Below are 26,064 nucleotides of genomic sequence, written 5' to 3'. Positions count from 1 at the left end.
AAGACAGCCTCTTCAATAAATGGTGTTGGGAAAATTGGACAGCCACATGCAGAAAAATGAAATTGGATCATTTCCTTACACCACACACGAAAATAGACTCAAAATGGATGAAGGACCTCAATGTGAGAAAGGAATCCATCAACATCCTTGAGGAGAACACAGGCAGCAACCTCTTCGACCTCAGCCGCAGCAACATCTTCCTAGGAACATCGCCAAAGGCAAGGGAAGCAAGGGCAAAAATGAACTATTGGGATTTTATCAAGATCAAAAGCTTTTGCACAGCAAAGGAAACAGTTAACAAAACCAAAAGACAACTGACAGAATGGGAGAAGATATTTGCAAACGACATATCAGATAAAGGGCTAGTGTCCAGAATCTATAAAGAACTTAGCAAACTCAACACCCAAAGAACAAATAATCCCATCAAGAAATGGGCAGAAGACATGAACAGACATTTCTGCAAAGAAGACATCCAGATGGCCAACAGACACATGAAAAAGTGCTCCATATCACTCGGCATCAGGGAAATACAAATCAAAACCACAATGAGATACCACCTCACACCAGTCAGAATGGCTAAAATTAACAAGTCCGGAAATGACAGATGCTGGCGAGGATGCGGAGAAAGGGGAACCCTCCTACACTGTTGGTGGGAATGCAAGCTGGTGCAACCACTCTGGAAAACAGCATGGAGGTTCCTCAAAATGTTGAAAATAGAACTACCCTATGACCCAGCAATTGCACTGCTGGGTATTTACCCTAAAGATACAAACGTAGTGATCCGAAGGGGCACGTGCACCCGAATGTTTATAGCAGCAATGTCTACAATAGCCAAACTATGGAAAGAACCTAGATGTCCATCAACAGACGAATGGATAAAGAAGATGTGGTATATATATACAATGGAATACTATGCAGCCATCAAAAGAAATGAAATCTTGCCATTTGCGACAACATGGATGGAACTAGAGGGTACCATGCTTAGCGAAATAAGTCAATCGGAGAAAGACAACTATCATATGATCTCCCTGATATGAGGGAGAGGAGATGCAACATGGGGGGTTAATGTGGTAGGAGAAGAGTAAATGAAACAAGTTGGGATTGGGAGGGAGACAAACCATAAGTGACTCTTAATCTCACAAAACAAACTGAGGGTTGCTGGGCAGAGGGGGGTTGGGGGGCGGTTATGGACATTGGGTAGGGTATGTGCTATGGTGAGTGCTGTGAAGTTTGTAAACGTGGAGATTCACAGACCTGTACCCCTGGGGGAAAAAAAATATATATATATATGTTTATAAAAAATAAAATTATTAAAAAAAATATGTATCTTAATTACTATTTTGGGGGCAGTCCCTTAAATTTTGTACCTAAGGAGAGGATCTTGCTCACCTCACCCTAATCCTAGCTCCGAGGTCACATAGTAAACAGAGGAACCAGAATTTGAAAACAACAATTTCCTTCCCAAAACTCATGCCATTAATGATTTTGCTATACTCAGCCTCATAAAAGTAGTAGGACAAACAGTCCTTGCTTTTCCTGCTTCTAGTCTATTTGAGGAGAAGAATAAATTCACAAAAAATCCCTCAAAATCATGACCCATAGAAGAGAAATAAATGTATAATTTAATTTTGGGCAGCATTTGGATAAAATATTTGGCATGATGAGGGTTGGGCAGGGTCATAACGAATCATGAAAAGCTCTTCTTATATGTTCCTCAATGCCCTTAATGACAAACCTTAAAATGATTTGTGAAGGCTTTCCTGTTTTTGCTCTAGAACCAGAATTTCCAATACAGAAAAGAGACCTTGGTACTATTTGATTTAGTGATGTTATCTCATCTCCAGGCTGACCTGAGCACCATGTCAGACCTGGCTGTGTTGACCACAGCCCATGTCAGGTGTTTAGTGTATAGAGCACATTCAATAAATTCTGTTAATTGTATCAGCTATTACTTCTTTATCTCCAAACTGCTTCCTATCTTCACATTTCTTCCATTTATTTTCCAGTCAGTGCTGTCAAGGAGGGCTGCTTACAAAACTCCCCATGTCTCCTTTGTAGAGCACCAGAACAATATCTTTCCAATTCTCACAATGGGTTGTTAGTCCTTTGTGGGTTGGCTACTACTCTATTTCTGATTACAGTGAGGACAATTTGGGTCAGCTGCCATCAGGTAGAAGGTGAGTCTTGCTTTCTGAATAGCTAGGCTTCCCACAGGCATGGGAAACCAACATTGGTTATAATTCCCGTTCACTTTTTCTTTAAATATAAAATATTACAAATATTGAAGAAGAGTATATAGAAAAGATTTATTTATAGACAGAAATGTAAGGAAACATAAGCATATAGGTTTTAGTTATGTGCCCTTATCACAAATATTGAACTGTCTGAATCTGATATAGACTTATTTTCATGATTTTAAGGAGAAAAATCATGGGTTTCTCTTTATCCACCAACTTTGGAATCAAACATTTCTATGATATCTCTCTCTTCATCTCCATTTCCAACTTGTACTCACGGTCCCGGGGTCTTGGTGTTGTACATGTCTGATGTTTGCTGGCCAGCTGTTCTTTAATTATCCAGCTCAAACATAAGCTAAGAAGCTTTTCCAGGTCCATTTATGCAGAACCAAACGATTTTCCCTTTCGGCTGCCATTTCTTATGTTTTTATTAAAGCTGTATTTCATGGCAGGAAATATATGCGATGTAGTTTTGTATCCCCACAGGACCTAACACTCAAAACAGAGTCATGTATGTTTGTTGGACTGAACTTAAATTTATACTGTAGGAAATCAGGGTGATACCCTGGAATGAAAACAGAATATCAGACGGTATTTAGAAGCTCCCAGGATAAGTCTGCAGAATTTCCCGGATGACTCTCTACTTGTGCGTCAGAACATAAACTGGGAGAAGTATTGTTTGTCCTTTACCCACCAACTGCATACCACCTAAACACAAACATCCTATGACTTCTTAATTCATTATCCCATCATGTACATAAACCCTCAGTGTCCACTGAAGGATTAACCTTTCGTGTTTATTTAATTACCTCTCACACTAGATCAATGTAGGATACACTATTTGCATCTGATGACTTTTACTTCAATGTAGTTGCCATCCTGGAATGTAACTTCCCCAAATGCAAAGAAACCAACCCATGAACACATTTAACACAGCCTTTGCATGGGGTCAGGTACAAATAACTTTTTTATAACTGAGGGATCTCAAAGACCACCTTTCCCATGAGTGTCATAACAGAATTAATTAGATCTTAAAAAATCCCACATACAAGAAGACATGCCTTTTGTTTTTCAATGACCTAGATTAAAATAATTTTAGTTTATAAAATTGTTTCCAGGGATGCCCGGGTGGCTCAGTTGATTAGGCGTCTGCCTTCGGCTCAGGTCAGGATCCCAGGGTCCTGGGATTGAGTCCAGCATCTGGCTCCTGCTCAGTGGGAATCCTGCTTCTCCCTCTCTCATTGCCCCTGCTTGTGTTCCTGCTCTCGCCATTTCTATGTCAAATAAACAAACAAAATCTTTAAAAAAAAATTGCTTCCAGGGCTTAGTGGGCATTTGAAGGGGAGGGGGGGCACTTTGCAGCTTTTGAGCTTGGTCCAGCAGGCTCCTGCCCTCCTCAGCTCATCTTCACCACCTCCGCTCTTTAACCTTTTTCTAAAAGCCACAGTGTGTTACGTTTTTAAAAACAACTGGCTTGTTATGATTACTACTACCAGTTTAACAAGAGATAAAGAACGAAAATATGGACTGAGGGGTATTTGTGTCCAGCTGCGGTGGATTCCCTAATACGAGCACATCAGCGGATTTCCTCTCAGACCTGCAGAATCCCACACCTGCCAACCGTGCGGAGCACAGATGTAAATCGGAGGAGCAAATAGATTTTGACATTTAAAAGGGAATGTGCAGTAGGAATTTCCTCGGCACATTTGCCAATACGATGTTCCCTTTGAAGCGAAGTTTCTTTCAAAAAGATTCCTCAAGTCATCTGCTCATGGTACATCCTTCAAAGTGACAGCGTGGCTGGAGGTTTCTGAAGTTTAGGATTGCCTCACTGTGTGACCTTAGGTGCACTCTTTCCATCCCTTATTTATCTTACATGCCCTGGCGGGATCCACAGGTAATGTCTGCATAGCCTTCTTCCTTACTTTGAAGACAACCACTGCATAGAAGATGCCTTATCAGTTATCTAGTCGTTGATACCTAATGAGATGCTCATTAACCAGTTAAACAGGCAGCATGAATTTAGTGACCACCATTTAATATGAGGCCAATGAATAGGACTGTGGGGGAGAGGGACAAAGAGAAACAGATCCATTCAATTATTTATTGAGTCTTTGTTGAGCGCCTATGTTCTAGGTACTAAACGAGAGGCTAGGGATTTTTGAAATGAGTGGCATAGTTTTTTGCCCTGGAGAAGCTCATAGTCACACAAAAGACACAGGCTGGCTAAAGTATTGACCCGTGCTTGGAAAAACAGATAACCCAGCCTTTAGATAAGATAAGAACACTATAGATCAATTTACTAGCCACTATCAATCCCTACAGTCAAGCTTTATTAAACTGTATTATTGTTACTATTAAACTTGATGATTCCCCTTGATAGTGAAATTGTGGTATTAGAGTGGAAATGTTTGCCCTGGGGTGGAAGCTATGAATAACGCAAGCAAGGTGTAGTGACCTTCCATTGCTGTCATGTCTAGGACAGCCAGTTCCTGCCCTCTTGAGATTATGTCCTCTTTTCAACTTTTTTCTGAGAGCCACTTTGTATCATGTTTGTTAAGAACAACTGACTTATACTAATGATAGATGTAATGATAGGAAGATCTACGTTTTGGAAACCAAACCGTACAAAGGGGAAAGAAGGTGTTTTTTGACAGATGACAAAAAGACACTGTAGATTTTAGGACAGTCTGAGAAAGTTATTTTAGAACATTTTTTTTTCTTTTCATCCTACTGACTATCCAAAAAAAATATATCTAGACACTGAAAACTCATCAGTAGGTTGTATTCTGAGGCCTCCTTGCAAGTCCATTATTTTGGATTTGGCATATTGTCAGACAGATCTTTGTATATGAAGGGTCTAGTTTCTAAGCCGGGCCACAAAAATTTAGGTAACTCATAATATAAGTGATCATTTATGTGGATACAGCATTTTGCAAGTGTATCAGCCACTGTATTCATGGAGATCTAGGAGTTCAGCAAGAATTTTTAAATCTTGTGTTTTCATTTTGATGACAATCTAAAAATAATCAAAATCATGCTCTGGATCATCTAAATCAACACCCCATTATGTGATTCTCAAAACAGCGCTTATGGTTATCTTTGTGTTAGTCTTGTGTCATCAACCAGTTTAACAATATTAGAGGTTTACTATAGATTTAGATTAAAGCTAGCTGCCATTTGGTTGGATTGCCTTGGGAAGTTTTTCATAGAAATCTAGGTTTCTGGCTTCTTTTTCTTTTTCTTTTTTTTTCCTTCCTTTTCTTCCTTCTCTTCCCCTTCCCTCCTTCCCTTCCTCCCTTCCCTCTTCTCCCTCCCTCCCTCCCTCCCTTCCTCCCTCCCTTCCCATGTCAGAAAACATGGCAGCTATGGGCCTGGCCCAACCTGTGGCGATAATACAACTGAGCTGGCTGCTTCTCATATAGTCCTGCTTCTCTTGTGTATGTTTCCTCCTGTATCTTGTAAGCATTAGAGTTTGTGTGTCCCCATCTAAAGGAATGTTGCATATTCCCCAGGATGTAGCAGCAAGCATTCTAGGAAAAGGGGTCTCTCCCTCTGCATATGTTGTTTATAAGACAATTATTTGTACGTAAGGGTTTCTGCTGCATGTGGCTCCTCTCCAGGACACCATCACACTCTTTTCTCTCTGTAATCAGGGTTTGGTATATGGCTTGAAATAGAAACTAACCTTTAGGAACTAATTTTTAAATTACTGTATTCATAGACCCAGAGGCTTGCTGAGTTGGAAGGAATCTTAGTACTCACCCTTCCTTCCCCTGCCAGTCCCCAACCTTCTACCTGTGTGCTTCCTTCCCTATTATTACTTGTTATTCGTTTCTATTTCATTAATATTTAAAGATCATTGTAGTTATTCACTGAAAAGGGCAACACTTACCACCAACCATGCAAAGGTGAACTCAGACGAAATTTCTGAGGAGGTGTCTTGAAAGCATGGTATTTCCAGAGTCTGATTTATCTGTACTTCTATTATATGGCTGCTTCTCAATTCATCCTGTGTGACTATAATAAAATATAGGTGAAAGAGACATGAATATGTGATCAGTCTATAAAATGCTTTTTGTGAAAGAAACAAGAACAATTTTAGTGGAGAGCTTCATCTGCTCTCAGGAGACACCTAGGACAAGGCAAAACCCCACTATACTCCTCATTGTATAAATGGCAAAAAGGAACCACTGAGAATCGGAGAGCTGCTTATCACTGAAAAATTACAAGGAAACTCCCCTAAAAGAGTCCAACTCAACAATCTGGTATGTTCCTCTGCTTTGACCCCAAAATGGTGCTTTAAGCTTCAGATCCTATCTTTTTGATCAGTTGGAATATAAAACTTTATAGCCTGGCCTCTAACTGTCTTATGAAAAATCCTAATAGGTTTAAAGTTTTTTTTAGAGACATTTTAGGGTCATAGCAAAATTGAATGGAAATTACGAGAGTTCCCATACCTCCCTTGTCTCCCTTGCATGCACAAGCCACCTCTCCCCCCTTAACATTCCTAATCACGGTGGTGATTGTATCGTTAAAATTGATAAAGCTACATTGACACATCATTGTCATCCCAAGCCCATAGCTTGTTTACATTAGAGTTCCTCCTTGGCCCTGAACATTCCATGGGTGTTGAGGGCTATATAATGACCTGCATTTACCACTGCAGTGTCACACAGAACAGTGTCGCTGCCCTAAAAGTCCTCTGTGCTCTACCTATTCATTCCTCCCTCCTGCCAGACTCTGCCATTCGCTGATCTTTTTACTGCCTTATTGCCCCTCTGAGCTGTCTTTCTAGAACTTACAAATATTCCTCCAAAGAGGGAATGATATAGAAAGATACATAAGGAAACTCTGAAGAAGGCACTAATGCTAATGGATTATTTATTTATGTATTTATTCTTCATTTTAAAGGTCATATGAGACAAATATCAGTTTCCCAGGCTCTCCTTGCGAAGTCATACACACACACATACGCATTTGTGACTAAACTACAATAACATCAAAGAATAGTTTACAAATGAACTCTATCATCTTAATATCCCGAAAATCTGATTTTCTTTTTTCCATGTCTATACAACTCTTGTTTGTATGCATATGTTTTCTCATGCTTTTCAGTCCTTTTAACCAACAAATGTTACCCGTATTTTTGCTCGATTTTTTTTGCTGTCATATATATACATCATCATTTGGTTTGTCATTTCCAATTACTGAATCATACGTTCTTTCAGTTTGGGTTTTTAGTTTATTTAAACTACTATAACCTAGATAGCAAGGATTATCCTTATACTAACAGCTTTCTTCTGACCATTCAACTACTTATTCTGTGAATTTTGGGGGCACCTGGGTGGCTCAGTGGGTTAAGCCTCTGCCTTCGGCTCAGGTCATGATCTTAGGGTCCTGGGATCGAGCCCCACATCGGGCTCTCTGCTCATCAGGGAGTCTGCTTCCCTTCCTCCCTCTCTGCCTGCCTCTCTGCCTACTTGTGATCTCTCTCTCTCTGTCAAATAAATAAATAAATTTTTTTTAAAAGTCTATGAATTTAATGGGTATGAGTATCCTCATTATTATTAACGGCATTTATTTTTAAGTGAAATATTTCTCAGTTTGGTATATGCACCCTGTAGGACTTCATTATATTCCAATGTCTTAGCAATAGAAGCTTTACTGAAAATTCATCCCTCCTGCCTTCCTTAATTGAAACCAGGCCTCTCCATTAGGCACATCTTTCCTACATCATTCCCAAATAGTGGCTGTTTATTTTCTTATGCCCTTATTTCCTCAAAATGAGGATGTGGGACCAGTGCCTTTCTTGCTCCTCATTACCACTTCCAAATATTATTCCAATCCATTAAAAGAAAAAAAAAATCCTGTCTTTTATGGTTAAGACAATTTAGCTATAACAGTACTTCCAAATAGAGTTATTTGTATACTACCACTGAAACTGCTTGCCAGGACTGCTTACCATCATTACTATCATTACTACCATTTAATTTTATTCCTGATATTACTGTAATTGTTTTTATAATTGTTTTACTTACATAAGTTTATTTTAAACAGAGGATGGTCTAGGCACTAATATTTGAGAAGTGCATGAAATCCACTTGATATGTTAATTATATTTTAATAAGTAAGTATTTAAAATTTAAAATTTTAATAAGTATTTAAAATTTAAAATTTTGTAAAGTTGATCCAGATTCTGGGAAGTTGGGAATGCAACCAACCTCACTTTTTAAATATTCCTGAAACTCCCTATAAAAACAAAGTAACTAGAGCAGCAAACCTAAAAACACATAGGAAATATGTGTAGGAACACTCATTAACAGTACGTCCCCATTAATAGATGGGGACAAATCACTGGACCACTGCAGTATCAGCAACTGAGCAGAAATCAACAAGGAAAATTGACTGGGCTTCTTATTTCCCTCAGAACTAGAGAACTTCTCCTCTACCCCCTCCCTCACCCCCCAACAAAAGCAACTGGAAAGACATGCAGACTAATCTGAGAACAGCAGCAGAAAAGTAGAAAGGAGTTTGTAGGCACCAGATTTTTTACCAGTGCCTTCAAGGGAAACAAGAAGAGGCTTGTCAGTGCTGGGACAGCGAGTGCTTTTTAGACAGATCCCGCACTGGGAAGAAAACCCTGGGAGTAGAATCCAAATTAAACAGGGCAGGTCCAAAAGGAGAAAGCAAACAAGCAATTTAGATAAAAGTGAGGGATAGAAGGAAAAGAAGTGTATCTCAGAAAGTACAATAGCATATTATTTACCTTGAAAATAACAGAAGAGAGGGCTCTAGAGACGCTGAAGACTTTAAAAAAGCTAGCCTGGTCCACCCTTCCATAGCAAAAATCAACATGCATTTACCTTAAGCGTGAGCAATAGAAAAGGAATGGGGTAAAATCACACATAAAGAGACCATGAGAAGAAAGAGAAGAGAGAACAAAAGAATATCCCCTTAACAATGGCAGCATATTAGAAAAAGATAATTTCACAGTAAATAAAAACTGTAGACTAATAACTCAAAACGAGGTGAAAGAAATAAGGGAAATGATATGAGCTGCAAAAAATTTTAACAAGACTGCTAAATGAGTCAACTGGAAAGAAGGAAGCTCAGCAGTGACAGGTGAGAGAATCCAGGAATGGGCTGGAAATAACAACTCATTGTAGAAATTAAGAGCAAACTAGAAGAAAAACAAGAACATATTGGCCCAAAAGTTAATGCACTAAAAGAAATTTTAAAATCGAATGAAAGGGAATTTTTAAATAAATTAATAAATAATAAATTTTAAAAGAAAAAGTATCACTTTCAAAGAAAATGATAAGCAAAGAAGATTGAAAGTGTGTATAATAGAAGGCACTGAAGTAAATAAGGAGTAGACAGAAAAAAATACTAAAAATTGTAATTCAAGTACAGTTTCTTAAAGTAGAAAATGATTAGCAAATACATATTAAAAGAGTATACTGAAAAAGTAGGAAAATAGGCTCAGAATAGACATTAAGCAAATTACTATAATGGCATTTTTAAAAAGTCAGTTATGGAAAAATAGGATTATTATTAACTTTTTGACAGCAACTCTTCATGCCAAAAAATAATGTAGCAACATATTTAATGTACTCAAGGAAAGAAAATGTGAGCTAATGATTTTATATTCAGCAAAATTAGCTTTTTGATATGAAGGCTACATAAAACCTGTTAGAGCCATGTGTAAGAAGTCAGGGAATATTGCTCCCATGAGCACTTCCTGAGGATTCTCCAACAGAATACACTTTAGACTAGGGAGAGATTTATGTAAAGTCTGGGGTGAGTGTTGAATCTATGTTCATCTTTAGCACTAAAAATAAATCATTGTTATAAGGAAGAGAGTAGTAATAAATACATATTTTAAAATAATGCAAAAAGGGCACCTAGTGGCTCAGTTCATTAAGCTTCTGCCTTCGGCTTAGTCATGATCCTAGGGTCCTGGGATTAATTCCCACATTGGGCTCCATACTCAGCGGGAAGCCTGCTTCTCCCTCTCCCACTTCCCCTGCTTGCATTCCCTCTCTCACTGTCTGTCTCTCTCAAATAAATAAATAAATAAATAAACTTTAAAAAATAAAATAAAGAGAAAACATAAGGATCACAAATGGGGCAGGGGGAGGGTTGAGGTGCTTGTGGCTATGGGGCCACGAAAAGGTCAGTGAAAAAAGCCATGTATGAAACTGAGCAAATTATAAAAACTATCATTTCAAGACCAAAGGCAAACATGTAATTGAGAAACATCTCTTCTTAGAAAAACGCTAGAACTTCAGTAGAATAGCAGGAGTCTTTACTCTGCTTGCCTAGGAATCCTTCCATTCCCCTTCCCCAGTGTTGTCAGTGAGAAAGGTAGCTTTACCATCTTGGAGATGCCTGCAAGAAACAGCAGCTTTTCTTCCAGAAGAAGCAGACTTAAATTAGATCTGAGTGTGCAGATCCTTCACTTTGTTAGCTAACAGGCACAAACTTGGTAGGAAAACAGAGAAAAACTGAAGCTTGGTTAGCATGGGTTTGCAAATCCCATTTGGGGTGAGTAGCAGACCAGACAGACATTTAACATGGAGAGTCTGGAAATTAGAGAGTCATGGAATAGCTAAGATAAGTTGTCTACCCATCCCAGGCTGATCGGGAAAATACACAGGTGAGTGGGGAGACCTCGGGGAGCTTATTGAAAAGCAAAAGCCAAGGGAGATCGTGTTACGGTCTGCAACTTTGAAAGCACCCTCTAACCACCCCCCTCAACCCAGCACACACACATCTATATGTAGGGGGTGGAAGCCTAACAGGCTTGAGGAATTTGAGCACAACTTTTGTCAAATTCATTGGTGGACCAATAAAAGGGCTTTGCCAATGCAGGGGCAATTCGTTGGAAACTAAACTAAAGACATAGTAAGTATAATAAAAAGCTGAGCAGAAAAATCTTCACACACTGACGAGGAAACAGATTTTATAATTTAGGTATGGTTAGTTACCAAAATTCAAAAAAAAAAAAGGAAACTTAAAAAAACTCCACTGGATTTAGAGTTGTCACATTATTATTATTATTTTTATGCCTAGTTTTCAACAACAACAACAACAAAAAGATGATACATGAAGAAAAGAGGAAAGCATGTCCATGCTCAGGAAAAAAACAGTTAGTTGAAACTGATTCCTACATTGGCTTTAACAGACATTAAAGCAGTTCTTATAAAAATATTCATGGGATTAAAACAAAAGATGACGAAATGACTCAAAAAATAGGGAATCTTAGTGGAGAAATAGAAAACTATCAAACGAGCCAAATAATTATTCTAGAGTTGAAAAGTCAATAATAAAAAATTTCCTAGGGATGGTCAATAGCCAATCTGAGAGGGCAGAAGCTAAAGAATCAGTATATTTGAATATTGATTAATATAAATGACCTAGGGGCACCTGGATGGTGCAGTTGGTTAAGCATCTGACACTTGGTTTTGGCTTAGGTCATGATCTCAGGGTCATGAGACTGAGCCCCACATCAGGCTCTGCACTCAGCATGGAGTCTGCTTAGGACTCTCTCTCTCCCTCTCCTGCTGCCCCTCCCACCTGTGTTGTCTCTCTCTCTTTTTCTCCCAAATAAATAATCTAAATATATATATACACACGTGTATATATATAAAAAAATCTGAAGAAAAGGGAGAAAGAAGATTGAAGGAAAACAGAGCTTCAGGACATATAGGACAGTATCAAGAGTCCTTACATGTAGGCAATGGGAGTCAATAGCAGGAGAGATGAAAGAGGGTGGGACAGAACAAACGCTTGAAGAAATAATGGCCCAAAACTTCATATTTGATTTTTAAAAACTTTCTGTGAAGTTACTCTACCTCCAGGTTAATCTAACCTCCAGGAATCTTAAAACTCAAAAAAGTTAAACACAAGGAGAAACCCACCTAGGCATATTATACCTGCAGGAAGCCAAAAGCAAAGAGGGAATTATGGAAGCAGTGAGTGAAATAAGCAAGAAAAACAAAACAAAACAGAACAATCACATGCAGAGACCAATAATACAATTAATGGCTCACTTCTCACCAGAAAAAACGGAGATCAGAAGATATATGCAAAATGAATGCTGAAAGAAAAAGCAACCCACTTAACAATGCTGCGTTCAGTGAAACTATCCTTCAAAAGTAAAAATGCAAAAGCAGGATTCATGGCAAGTAGATTTGTCTTACATGAAATTCTAGAGTCCTTTATGCTGAAAGGAAATGATACCAACTAGTAACTTCATGAGGTGGAATGAAGTGCACAGGAAATGGTAAATATAAGGGTAAATATAAAAGATTACATATATAGTTCTCTCTTTTTTCTCTTAATTTAAGAACAGAAAATTTTTAAACCATTAATTTTAGCACTGTTCTGTTGGGTTTATTTTATTAATATATAATATATATAATATGTACATTATATATATGCTGACAGTAATAATGAAAAGAAAATATATGCTGGAAGAAGTTGCAAAAAGAGAAAGAGAGAGAGAGAGAGAAAATAAACATAGAAACAGACATAAGAATGATCCTGACATTGAAGTTATCCAACAAGAATATTAAAATAGCTTCTTTTAAAATTAACATATAATGTATTATTAGCCCCAGGGGTACAGGTCTGTGAAATCGCCAGGTTTAAAATAGCTCTTTTTAATATACTCAAGAATAGAGATAAAGATAAGTAAATGAAAGAATGGACAATTTCATCAAAGAATTAAAAATCTACCAAAAACAGAAACTTAAAAATATTAGATCAGAAATTAAGAACTAATTTGATTGGGTTGAAAACTTAATTGGACATCACAATAAATACGATTTGTGAATTGGAAGTATAAGTCAAAAGAAAATTTCTAAACTATAGAAAGGAAAAACAGAGAAAATATAGAAAGTATTAGAGATATACAAAAGTAGAAACTTAGGCACATTTTTAAATACTTGAAATCTGGCATCACAAATGTAAACGCTAATAAAAATCCATGCAAATGTTAGAAATAACGTGAGTGAATTTCTATATAATCTGAGAATGGGGAAAACTTTTCCATAAAAGTAAGAATTACACTGCATTGGAAACAGTATCACAAGCAAATAAGGACAGATGACAAACTGGGAAAATATCTGCAACTTATATCACAGAGGACTAATAGATTTTACACACATGACATTTTCAGCATAACAAGGATAATAACCATAATGAACTGAAATTCATCAATATGTTCAAATTCATATGAATTCATAATACGTTTTAAAAAATATTTTATTTATTTATTTGACAGAGGTCATAAGTAGGCAGAGAGACAGGCAAAGAGAGAGGGGGAAGCAGGCTCCCTGCTGAGCAGAGAGCCTGATGCGGGGCTCAATCCCAGGACCCTGAGATCATGACCTGAGCCGGAGGCAGAGACTTTAACCCACAGAGCCACCCAGGTGCCCCTGAATTCATAATACTTAATACAAAATACTTTTTGATCACCTTATAAGAGTGCTAGTGAGCCAACTCATTTTTAAAACTGATAAATAAAGGGAAAGAATCAAGCATCTGTTTGTTTTTCTTATACAAACTGTACATCTATTAAATAATTGTCTCCTGAGAGGAAATTTCTCTACAAGAAGACTTCAGGTAATAAATACAAGAATGATAGAATTTGAGCAACACTCTTTGTCAACCCACAATGAATTAATGGATCTAGGCAATACTTATCAATGGCACTTAACATCACATCCCCAGACATTATGTGCGTCTGATGTAACTATGCAATTCATCTATGAAGTACTTGTGCCAAAAAACACAAAAAATAAAAGCAAAAAGTTAATGTGATCAAATCTCTATATTCGATAAAATAGTAAACAAGGAACATGGAGATACCAAGGGATACAGGAGCAAAATCCAGGCTGTGGCTGATTTTACAGGATAAAGACCCAAATTTACTTAGCAAATATTTTGGAGAAGAAAAGTAAGAAATATAAAATAATCTTCAGATTAAAAGGGAGTTTTGGGGTGTCCTGCTCTCCACTTAGCAGGGAGTCTGCTTCTCCCTCTCCCTCTGCCTCTTACCCCCTACGCACATGCTCTCTATCTTTCTCGAATAAATAAATAAAGTCTTTGAAAAAAAAATACAAGAGGGGCGCCTGGGTGGCTCAGTTGGCTTGGAGGCTGCCTTGGGCTCAGGTCATGATCCCAGGACCCTGGGGTTGAGCCCCGCATCAGGCTTCCTGCTCAGCAGGAACCCTGCTTCTCCTTCTCCCACTCCCCCTGCTTGTGTTTCCTCTCTCACTGTGTCTCTCTCTGTCAAATAAATAAATAAAATCTTTAAAAAATAAATTAAAAAATTAAATTAAAATTAAAAAATAAAAGCGAGTTTTCAAATTATCACAGTACTTTGAATTGATGTGAATCCAATTTAAATAACCAAAATATAAAAATAACAACTATGAGGTCAACTGGTTATTTCATGGTATTAGGAATTTACTAGTTATTTTTAGTTCTGGTAGTGGTATCATGGTTTTATATATATACATCATCTTTAGCTTTCAAAGAATCATTCTAAAATAAATAAGATATTTTGGAACAGTTTAATCTGGGAGGTGGTAGTTGCTAAGGGTAAATGAAACAAGACTGTGAGTTAATAATGACTGAAGTTGCATGTTTACTCTGTGGGAGCTCATTATACTATAATATATAATTTTGCATGTTTGAAACTTTCCACAATTAGAGGTTTTAAAATCTTTTCATGAATCATCTGAATTCATCTTGAGTATTGCCAGCTATATGTAACATACTTTGAGAAAAACTAATCCTTCTCTCTCCAGATTCACTGCTATTATCCTCTTACTCGGTGACTGTAACAAACTATGGCCTGTGGGTCAAATCTAGTGGCTGCTTTGGTAAATCAAGTTCTGCAGCAACCCCCAGTCCCCTTAGCTTACATATTGACTGTAAGTACGTTCATGGTACAGCAGAGTTGAACAGTTTTGACAGAGGTTGTACAGGCTGTATGGACAAAGCCTGAACTATTTGCTATGTGGCCCTTCAAGTTTGTCAGCTCCCACTCTGATGTCCCAGTCCTCATCCATTATTCTTTGAAGATCTCCGTTATCCAGATTGCAACCCTGATACAATCCTAAGTGATTTCAGTTACCGTGCCATTGCCCATCCACCACCTGGCCCCCTCAGTCTGCCACTGTTATCCCCACTGTCTCCACTCCATTTCTGCTGTCCACTGTCATGATCCCGTTTGGAATCTCTGTGCCACACCTAACTGCTCCACCTACAAAATCACTACAAACCTACAAACACTCCTGCTGGTTGTTTTGTGCAACTAATTTTGTCTCAACTGTTCTTTGTCCTCATTCAATCTTTAAATGAGTTGATTTCTACTTTCTCCCAATCCCTGAGCTTTCTTTGCTTTACTTCCCTCATTATCTAGAAAAGATCCACAGTCCATCATTACAGTAACATTCTTGCTAATATCCCAATTCCCTTGGCTCTTTCTCCTCACCCCTCGCTAATATATAGGGAATCCAATAGTTAACTTCAGCTATCTACTTTTTAATGCCCAGACCCAAGCAGCCAAGCACTATCGGTGAAAGGAAATTGTCTTCACTACAATTTCTTACCATACTCACACGTATAGTCTACACTAACTGAAAATTCAAATACATTTACCTAGTTACCTTATTTTCCCTCTATTCATAGAGGTTATTTCAAACTTTGGCCAATCTCTTTTCTGAAGACTCCTCCCCTCTCTCTACGTGAAGATAACTTTGTATCCTATTTCATTTAATTTAATTTATTTTTGAAGATTTATTTATTAGAGAGAGAGAGAGAGAAGAAAAGGAGAACAACCAGGAGGGGCAATGGGAGAGGGAGAGAGTATCCCCAGTGGACTCCACAACAACCCGAACCTGATGCAGGGCCTCCATTTCATGACCCTGAGATCACAATCTGAGCCGAAACCAAGAGTTGGATGTTTAACCAACTGTGCCACCCAGCTGCCCCATGTTTCCCATTTTAGAGAAGATAGAAGAGGGCACCGCCCTCATCATATGCACTTATTCCAATTTCCTTCTTCCTGTTACATAATTTTAAAAAACTGTCCTTTTGTCCAATTTCAGGATACCTGTAGTACTGATGTTATAGATCTCATTGCCCCTATATTCACAGAAACCTTAGTTTATTTATTGTAGTTTTTCTATGGTTTATTTAACCACTCTCTTTCAACTCTGACTTGGTTTTGAAGCTTAGCCAGTCATCTTGCATTAATTAAAACCAACCCACTACCGCACAACGTTGACGCAAACCCTCATTTGAGCACTCATACCGTTCCCCTTACTCCTGACAGATTTCTTAGAAGTTGTGTCGACATTTGTTGTCTCCATTTCCTTGCCTCCTACTCACTCCTGTGCTCCCCTGAGTCTGACTTCCATCTCTCTTCCGTGCCACAGAAACAGCCTCTGTTAAGGTGATCAATAACATCCTTGTTCCTAAATATAATCCAATAACCATGCTATCCTTTCAGAAACATCAGAATTGATAGTTACTCCTTTCAGGAAATATTATCATTCTAGTTTTTTTGTGAGCCAAATTCTCTCCCGGTTTTACTGCTGCCTCTTGAGTCTCTCTTCTAATCCTTTGAAGATTTATCTTTCTCCATCTATCTCAGCTGAAGGGCTACATTGCTTTTCTCACTTGATTTTCTCTGCCTACATGAACTCTTTCACTCCCCAAACCTCAGTTAGCATATACTCATATAGTTCACCAATTGGTATCTTCGGCTTAAACCTCTCTTCTAGAGCAGGAGTTGTATATCTCTTTCCTTATCTCCTCAATGTGTCAACTTCCCATGTAACTCAACATGTACAAAATAAAATTCAGTCAAACTCCAAACAACTCCTGCATGATTAGATTGTCCTCCAGTTTTTCCTAACATAAGGAGTCATCCCCCCATTTTTTCCTGTTCCACACATTCAAAACCAAAGCTTCATTCTTGATACTGCTTTTTGTTCCTTATTCCATGCACGCAATCCAATACTACATCCTGTAGGGTGAATCTCTAAAATATACTTCTAATTTGAACACTTCTCCCCAGGTACCTCACTGCCACTCTACTCAATGTTATCTCACTTAGATTTCTGTCCTGTCTTAACTTACCTACATTATCCTCTCTATCTTTTCTCAATCAATTCTCTATAATCGTGCAATAAAGATCTTTTTGAAATGCAAAATTCAAAAAAAATCAACAACCACCTTCCAATTAGTTTCCATAGCTCCTAGGATAAAGGTAAAACTTAAGTTTGTAACTAGCCTCTTCTTCAAAGGCTTCCCTTTTAATCCTTCTGCTCAAGCCATACCTTTGAAAATCCCCCATACTTGCAATATCTCCTAACCACCACAGAGCCTTTACACATCCTGTTTTATGTAAAGCTGTCTTCACCATATTTATCTAGTTAATTCCTGCTCAAGCATCACTTCCCCAGGAAACCGTTCCTGATTTTCCTATTACATCTTCTCAAAACACCACTTTCTGACTGCAAGAGCATTTTTCACTGTTGCAATTTGGCCTTTGTTTGTTTGGTTTTTTTGGTTATTTTGTCTCTTCCCATTGAACTTCATGATTCCTGATGACAGAGTCATGTCTCGATTGTGTCCCTGTATTTTAAGCAATCAAAAATATTTGTTGGATAAAGACTGAATACAAGAATTTAAGAAGAGCCAGCATTCAAGCTCAAGAACAAACCATGCTATAAAAATAGACACATACGTCAGTGAAACAGTGCCCAGAAATAAACCCACATGTAGGATCAATTAATTTATAACAATATTATTATGAAAGGAGCCAAGAAGACAAAATGGGGAAAGCGTAGTCTCTTTGAACAATGATGTTGGGGAAATGAGATAGCTGCATGCAAAAGAATGAAACTGTACTCCTGTATTCCACCCTACATAAAGCCCAAGTCAAAATGGATTAAAAACTTGAATATAAAACTCCAAACATAAGACTTGTAGAAGAAAACATAGGAGCAATGATTTTTTGGCCTTGGCAATGATTTTTTGGATTTGACACCAAAACCAAAGGCGGAAAAAGCAAAAATAAGCAACGGGTCTGTATCAAACTAAAAAGCTTCTTCCCAGCAGAGGAAAACATCAATAAAGTGAAAAGGCAACCTATGGAATGGAAGAAAATATTTATAAATTACATATCTGATAAGGGGTTAATATCCAAAATATATAAACAAGTCATACAACTCAACAGTAACAAAACAAACAATCCAAATTAAAAATGGCCAGAGAAACTGATCAGACACTTTTCCAAATAAGATATCCAACCAAGCATCCAGGGGTGCCTGGGTGGCTTAGCAGGTTAAAGCCTCTGCCTTTGGCTCAGGTCATGATCCCAGGGTCCTGGGATTGAGCCCCACATCGGGTTCTCTGCTTGGCAGGGAGCCTGCCTCCCCCTGTCTCTGTGCCTGCCTCTCTGCCTACTTGTGATTTCTGTCAGTCAAATAAATAAATAAAATCTTTAAAAAAAAAAAAAGTAAAAAAAAAAAAAAGATATCCAAGTATCCAATAGGCAAGGAAAAGGCCTCCCCATCACTAACAGAGAAATGCAAATCAAAACAACAATATCACCTCACACCTGTTAAAATGAATATTATCAAAAAGGTAAGTTAACAAATATTGGAAAAGATATGGAGAAGAGGCAGCACTTGTGCACTTTTGGTGGAAATGCAAACTGGTGCAGCCACTCTGGAAAACAGTATGGAGGCTCCTCAGAAAATTAAAAATAGAATTATCAGGGCACCTGGGTGGCTCAGTCAATTAAGCTTCTAGCTCTTGGTTTTGGCTCAGGTCATGATCTCAAGGGTGGTAGGATCGAGCCCAGCCTTGGGCTCCTCACTCAGTGGGGAGTCTGCTTGAAGATTCTCTCTTTCGCTCAAACAAATAAATAAAATCTTAAAAAAAAATAAAATCAGGACTACCATATGATCCAACATTTCTACTTCTAGGTATATATCTAAGGAAAATAAAATCATCACCTTGAAAAGATATATGCATCCCCATGTTCATTGCAGCACTATTTACAAGTGCCCACCCAAGTGTCCACCAGTGGATGAATGGGTAAAGAAAATATTCTAATATACAAGTAAATAGTATTCATTCATTAAAAAAAAAAAATGGAAATTCTACCATTTGTGACGACATGGATGGATCTTGAAGGTGTTATATACTACATGAACAAAAGAAAGACAAATACTCTGATTTTATTTCTATGTGGAACTTTAAAAACAAAACAAAATAATTCATTGGTACAGAGAATAGGTTGGCAGTTGCCAGAGGTGGGTGTGGGGGTGAAATGAGTGAAGAGGGTCAAGAGGTACAAACTTCCAATTATGAGACATATAAATTCTGAAAGTAAAACATACAGCTTGGTGACTAAAGTTAACAATACTATATCATATATTTGAAAGTTGCTAAGAGAGTAAATCTTAAAAGTTCTCATCACAAGAAAAAAAATTAACTCTGTGAGGTGATGGATATTAACTAAACTTATTGTGGTGATCATTTCATGAGATGTATATAAGTATCAAATCATCTGTTGCACACCTAAAACAAATACAATGTCATATGTCAATTATATTCTCAATAAAACTAGAAGAGAGAGTCAAAGAGCATATTATGCTTCTGGACAGGGTAGTCAAATTACCAAGATTATATTATCAAGATAGTATATTCCATTACTAGTAATATAATAGTTCTTTTATCATATTCTATACTACTTCTATTATCTACCTCCTCCTCCTTATATTACCATTACTTCTTCCCCTCCTACTGCTTCCAGTCACAACGTTAATGGCCCTTTAAGGCTTTTTCATGATCTGGGAAATTAGAGTCACATTGTACTTTAATAACAGAAACTAGTAACTTCAAATTTTAAAATACATCAAAAATCCTACAATCTCAGGCACTTAACATAAGAAAACAAAATCCAGGAAACCTGGATTAATTATAGCAACTAAGGGTTTAGCTCAGAAAACTGCATGTCTCGGGGTAACTCGAAAGCTAACCCAGGAGGAAACGCTGTCAGGTGAAAATGAAAAAGAAGCAAAGCCCAAGTGTTCATTATAATTTCTCATCTGCAGCCTCAGAGCACCAGCTCACACAAAGGAACAAAATACTGTGAAAAGAGAACAGAATCCCTTCTCAGGCCTTCCAGAACATGGGGACAGACACTGTTTTATGAACAGACGGGGAGGAGAATGGCTCAGAGGACAAGAGAAAGGAGACAAGAGGTCCCAACCACCTGTGGTCTCCAGATTTTCATATTTAGATTCTTATATACCATCTCAATTTGCCTCTGTTCATGTATTTTGTAAGTGTTTACACTTCGTGTGTGCTTTGCTTACCCACCTAGCTCGTGAACCTGAAGATCTCCCAGGGGTATACAAGGGAAATGGCATGAGTGAGAGAGGAAGAGAAGGAAGATCAAAGGAATAATGGGGGAAGAGATGTGTCATTGGGGTGGGGACTTGACAGGGCTTTTGAATGGCACTGCCTCATCAGAGTTCAGTGTCTACCCTTTCACTCTCCACCAGGCTTACACTTTTGGTCACTCTGTAATGAAGGATGTTTTGTCCCTTTCTGTTTTGCTCTTTCGTATTTTGCTCTCTTTGTACTCGGTACCCAATATCAGAACGATTTCTTTAATATTGAGGCCATTTCTTTTTTTCAATCTGGTCCAGCTGACAAGCAGCAAAGTTACAATCAGAAGACTGGGAAATTTCTAACCACAAAGCGTGTAGACATGGCTTCTGCCTCTCCAGAGATTTGCAGTTTTTAAAAGCTAAACTTGGCTTCTTTGAGTTGCCTGTTATTTTAAGAAATATGCCTTCCTTAAAGGCAATGTCACTCTCCTTTCCGGGTAACGTACTACCTCTTCTCCAGTGCTGTCCACATGTTGAGCTGTCCCCTATCCCTTATTTACTAGAGGGAACATCAATCCATCTTGCCAGTTCTCAGGGGAGGCTTTAGATCCTCAGAGGTGCAATAGTATATTTTACAGATTTAGACAAAAGGTACAAAAACTTTATCTAAAACCAAGGTCACCGTGTACCTGTGCTAATGTATGTTCAATGTTCCACTGGGTTCCGTAGTAGGCAAATATAAAAAAAAAGAGGGAGGAGGACCCATTTTAAATAAGAACTGATAAATAGAGTTCACATATTATCATTATTACTCTTCTTAATGAAAACTACCCTTTTCCAAACTCTGACTCTCCGGCAGGAACTATGCTAAGTGCTTTACACAAATTATCCCATTTAATCATCAAAATAATGGTACCTATAAAGGAGGTACTATAATTATCCATATTTGTTATATAAGAAAACAAAAGCATAGAGACTTGAAATAACTTGACAAAGATGATATGGATATATAGTAGACGACAGAGCCAACCCTCAAATCCAGGTCGCTGTCTCCAAAGTATGTATAACGAAGCACTGTTCTACACAGGTCTCCTTATTTTTCTTTGTTCAACCCCACCCCATGCCACCCTCAGTTTGAACTCAAGTGTTTCTTTTTTCCTGGAAAACAGCAATGGGGATAGGGCATCGTAAAGTAGTGGTGGAGGACCTCCCAGTCTCCAGATGGACTGTTCCAACACCTTGGTCTTATCTCTTGATAAGAGATGGAGAGGAGGTAATAAATCCATCCCTGTTGCCTGATCTGGGCAGTCCTGTACCTCTTTTAGCACAGCCTTCATGAGTTAATTTTTGTTGTTTTTCTCTTACATTACCAGGCCACTTTTCCCCTGACTTAAAAACATTTCATTTCCAGTGCATTTTCCATTTGTTGGCCTTCATTTTCATTCTTATCTATTAGTATAAATGTAAATCATTTACTGTAGGACCAACTAATTTAGGGTAGACATTATTATCATCATTTTCCAGATGGGCTCAGAGAATGTATGTGACAGTCCCCGGGTAAAATTTATTTCTGTCCAGAAAGGAGCTAGAACTTAAGCCTAGGATTGCTGCCTCCAAATGCAGCCCTCTAAGGCACATATGTGTGAATGCTACCTATCTAGCAGCCTCCTTGGTGCCTTTACCTGCCCAATACTAAATAGGCCATATACCCAAAGCCACTTGCATACATCCCCCCACAAACATGCTCTGCTCCCTATGCCTTCAATGAATGGCACCTCCTCCCTTGTCACCTTAATTTTTTCTCTCCCCTTCCTTCATACTACCATTGTCCTATATCCACTCTATTAGCAAGTCACACCTATTTTACGCCCAAAGCATTCAATTTGTTGTTTCTTTCTATGTCTACCCAAACTATCACTCTGTCTCCTCTGGGCTACTAGGACTGTCTCCTAGCTCGATCCCATCATTCCCTTCTTGCCCATTTTTGTTCTATTCTCCTACTGAAGCCGGCACGATCTTTTTCTGACACAAGTACAGCCAGGATATAAATGTCATGCCATCCTTTTGTTGTGAACACTTCAATGTCTTCCTATGGCTCTTAGATAAAAATAAAAACTTCAAATATGGCTGACAAGATCTGACATGATCTGGTCCTTGCCGTGTCTCCCACCTCATTCCTTAACCTCTGCGCTGCAGCCCCGCTGGCATTTTCTCATGTCCTCAAACACTACAAAGCCCTATCACAAGCTGTTCCCTCCCCCTGGATCACTCACAAACTTCCCACCTCCTAAATGGTGTTCATGTCTACCCTTTCTTCAGACTTCTGCTCCTGTGTTGCTTTCTCAGGGTCAATTTCCCTGGCCCCTATTACATGCTCTTTCACAAGACCTTTATCACTTATCCTTAACACTTGTCACTGTTCCAATTTTACATTTATTTGTGGAATTATGTGATGAATTTCTGTATTCCTTTCTGGGCAATACCTCTTTCTGCCCAACCTCTGTGTACTTAGCACCGTGTCTCACACACGCTTGGTGCATAAGACACCTCTGTCGAATGAGTGAGAGCTGAGTGAAAGTGCGTGCTCCTTTCCCTCTACAGTTATGCTTACCATTTGTCTGAAGGAGTAGGTTGTAGATTTTAGTCCGAAAACCCTCTGGATACAGAGTAAAGCTACACTCATACTTCCCAGTGAGCGAGGATGACATGTTCTTTAAGTGCAGAGTCCACGTGGACACATTTCTGGGAGTTTCTGTGAAAGTCACCAGTGACTCACAGGGACCACTATTACTACAGTGAAAGCCATACTGAGGATGATAAAGAGCAATCAGATCCAACTTATCAGTGACCTTGGACCACTGCATCTGCACCAAGAAGCCTTTCTTCCACGTTTGACAGGTCAGGTTGACATCAGAGCCAGGGGAAGCATAGATGTCTTCTGTCTTGGTTGCTTTTTCCCATACTCCTGAAAAGGAAGGACATGAGCCATTCACTTACATGATTCATGTGGGATGACTCTTATTTAATTAAACCTTGGTCACTTTGGTGAGGTGAGAGAGCAACTAAGAAACTTTCTCTCCGGCTGCCTTACACATAGGAGGGAGCCAGTACATGATCCCCATAAAGGAGCAGAGACTCAGTACAAATGAGGAGGCATTTGCTTAAGGACTCTAGAGAGATAGTCTTCTCTTTTGCCTGTTGGGCTGTCCAAAGGATAATTTAAGTTCTCTTACCACCTGTGAATAAAATTAAGCCTACTAGAAATTGAAGTCCACCAGCAAACTTACTATGACAACTACTTTTACAATGAGTATTATTGATTTTTTTAAGAGCTGCATATAACACACCAATAATATTTTCTGAAACTGAAAAAATAACTGATATGTGTAGGGCTATTTTTAAAAATCTATGTTCACAAGATGCTTTTCCATAGGCTATTTCATTTAATCCTCCTCATGTACCACAGAATGATGTTAAAACTCTATCAAAGAAGAAACTGAAGCACAGGGTGACTAAGTGACTAGCTTCAAGTCACACCTCAGTAAAAGAACATGCATTTGGTTGCCTAAAGTCCGTGCTCTTTCTCTAACCTTCATAACAACCCAACTGCCTCCCAAATTGGTTGAGAAGAGTAAGAAATTTGACGTTCACTATGAACATCAAAAAGACCTCCATGTCCATGCAGTTAGGGCTTCTGAGGGGAGGAAGGGAGAAAATATCTCAGGTAGTTTCCACTGAAGATAAACTATGGTCAGCATCATCTATCATCAATACTTTGAAACACTAGACATAAAAGAAGGTTCTCTCCCATCAGCTCTCTGACCACATAGTACAAGGCACTTAAAATATGTTAAGCATTGAGCCTTTGACATGCCTTCACTAGTGGAGGCCTCCATTTTAGCGTTAATGGAACACTGTTCCAGGAATGATATATTATTATGACAAGTACCACTGAAGCTCACAAAGGAAAAAGATAAAAAAGATGACAAGCAACAGAGAAGAAACAAGGCTCTCTAAGGTACTTGACAAATGGGAATTATTACACTTTCATGGATTCAAAAGTTTGGGTAGGCAGAGGTTAGTACAGTTTAATGTCGCTCCCTGTAAGCTCTCCTCTGCCTGATAATATACCTCTGATTCTATCCACAGCATTGTATTCCCAAGTCTCCTTTGATTTAGAAATTCTCCTTAAGATCTTTGTAGCTCTATCTGTAAAGCATAGTTAATTCTTAAGACACTCAGGCTCTCTATAATTCCCCCATGCTATAGAATGCACAACTAATCTTTCCTCCTGCTATTTTTAAATAGGCCCTAAAGGCACCGGTTCCCAGTGTTGTAAGGACCCTACTTTGTCTTCCAGGTTCATACCTACACATGCCTCATTAAAATTCAACATATGTTTAAATCCCAAAGACATTCATATTTGGAGGAGTAATACTTGTTATATACAAAAGAAAAAGGATCCTCGAGAGAGAGAAAAAGTTGAGCAGGGATCCCACAGCACTGGTGGCTTTGTGATTTTTTTTAGAATTCGGGAGTTGTTCTGACGACCATGTGGAGAGCATTTCATTTCCAAGAAGCATAATTTCCAGTTACTCTAGAGATCCTCTTAGGAAGGAAATGGGTGAAAATGTCTCAGAGCAGCGGCACAAACCACTCATTCCCTTCTCGTTTTTAGTGCTCATTAGTAATCATTTCTAGATTCTAACATCTCTCCGATAGCTGCCACTTAAATTTGTAACTGAAAACCTTAGCAATGATCTGCCTTTGGTGATCAATGTCAGCAGTAGTCACAAGCATTTTAAATGAACAGAGGCCCCACTCACCCCAAAGCAGCCGGTCTGACAAGACAGGACAACTGGAAGGCTTACCCCTGACGAAATGTATCTGGATGATGGAACAGACAGCACAGTAGGTCCATTTTTTCTCCATCATCTCCTGAAGGCCTTACGCCAGCATTTCCATGATCATGGACGTCAACTGATGCCTTGAAGCAAACTTTAGCTCCCCTATTTGTGCAGAAAAACCCCAAACCTACTGCACGCCTGGGTTTGTTTATCACTTGGCAAGACCCCAGGAAATGAAACGTAGACAGGAAAGTAATGTGGTTCAGAGCTAAGTATAAGCTTCACCAGAACAATGTTGAAACTGTTCTCTGAAATTTTGTGTATCACCTTCATTAAAAGACTTCTCAGGATCCAAAGATTCTCTCCTTCAGGATCTCTGTGTCAGTCATGCTGCTTCTAAAATCCAAACAAAGGAAATCCATGCAGAGCGATTCATAATGTGCTTTTTATACATTTCTTTTCAAGAACACAAAGTCATTTAACAAATGTGAGCTTCGTGTCTTTCTCAACAGTTTTTCTTTTCACTTTTAAAATATGTTTTCT

At 38.5% G+C, this 26,064-nt stretch overlaps 1 protein-coding gene across 5 annotated transcripts in view; it reads right to left on the bottom strand.

Moving 5' to 3' along the window:
• Positions 1-25,746, bottom strand: part of CD96 (CD96 molecule) — a 93,535-nt gene extending 67,789 nt beyond the window's left edge. For 4 of the 5 annotated variants that reach the window (XM_032852173.1, XM_032852175.1, XM_032852174.1 and 1 more), the window contains exons 1-3: positions 25,546-25,746; positions 23,286-23,639; positions 6,133-6,257 (exon numbers count right to left, since the gene is read on the bottom strand). In XM_032852173.1, the coding sequence (XP_032708064.1) occupies positions 6,133-6,257; positions 23,286-23,639; positions 25,546-25,609 (543 nt within the window). In that variant the 5' untranslated portion in view covers positions 25,610-25,746. The remainder of the gene's footprint in view (positions 1-6,132; positions 6,258-23,285; positions 23,640-25,545) is intronic. The other variant, XM_032852177.1, reaches the window with a different exon arrangement.
• Between the last annotated feature and the right edge of the window lie 318 nt (positions 25,747-26,064).

Source organism: Lontra canadensis, unplaced genomic scaffold (genome assembly GCF_010015895.1).
Source record: "Lontra canadensis isolate GAN:19392208 unplaced genomic scaffold, GSC_riverotter_1.0 scaffold6, whole genome shotgun sequence".
NCBI lineage: Eukaryota > Metazoa > Chordata > Mammalia > Carnivora > Mustelidae > Lontra > Lontra canadensis.
The sequence above is the reverse complement of the archived record's forward strand: the minus strand, read 5'-3'. Positions and strand labels throughout refer to the sequence as shown.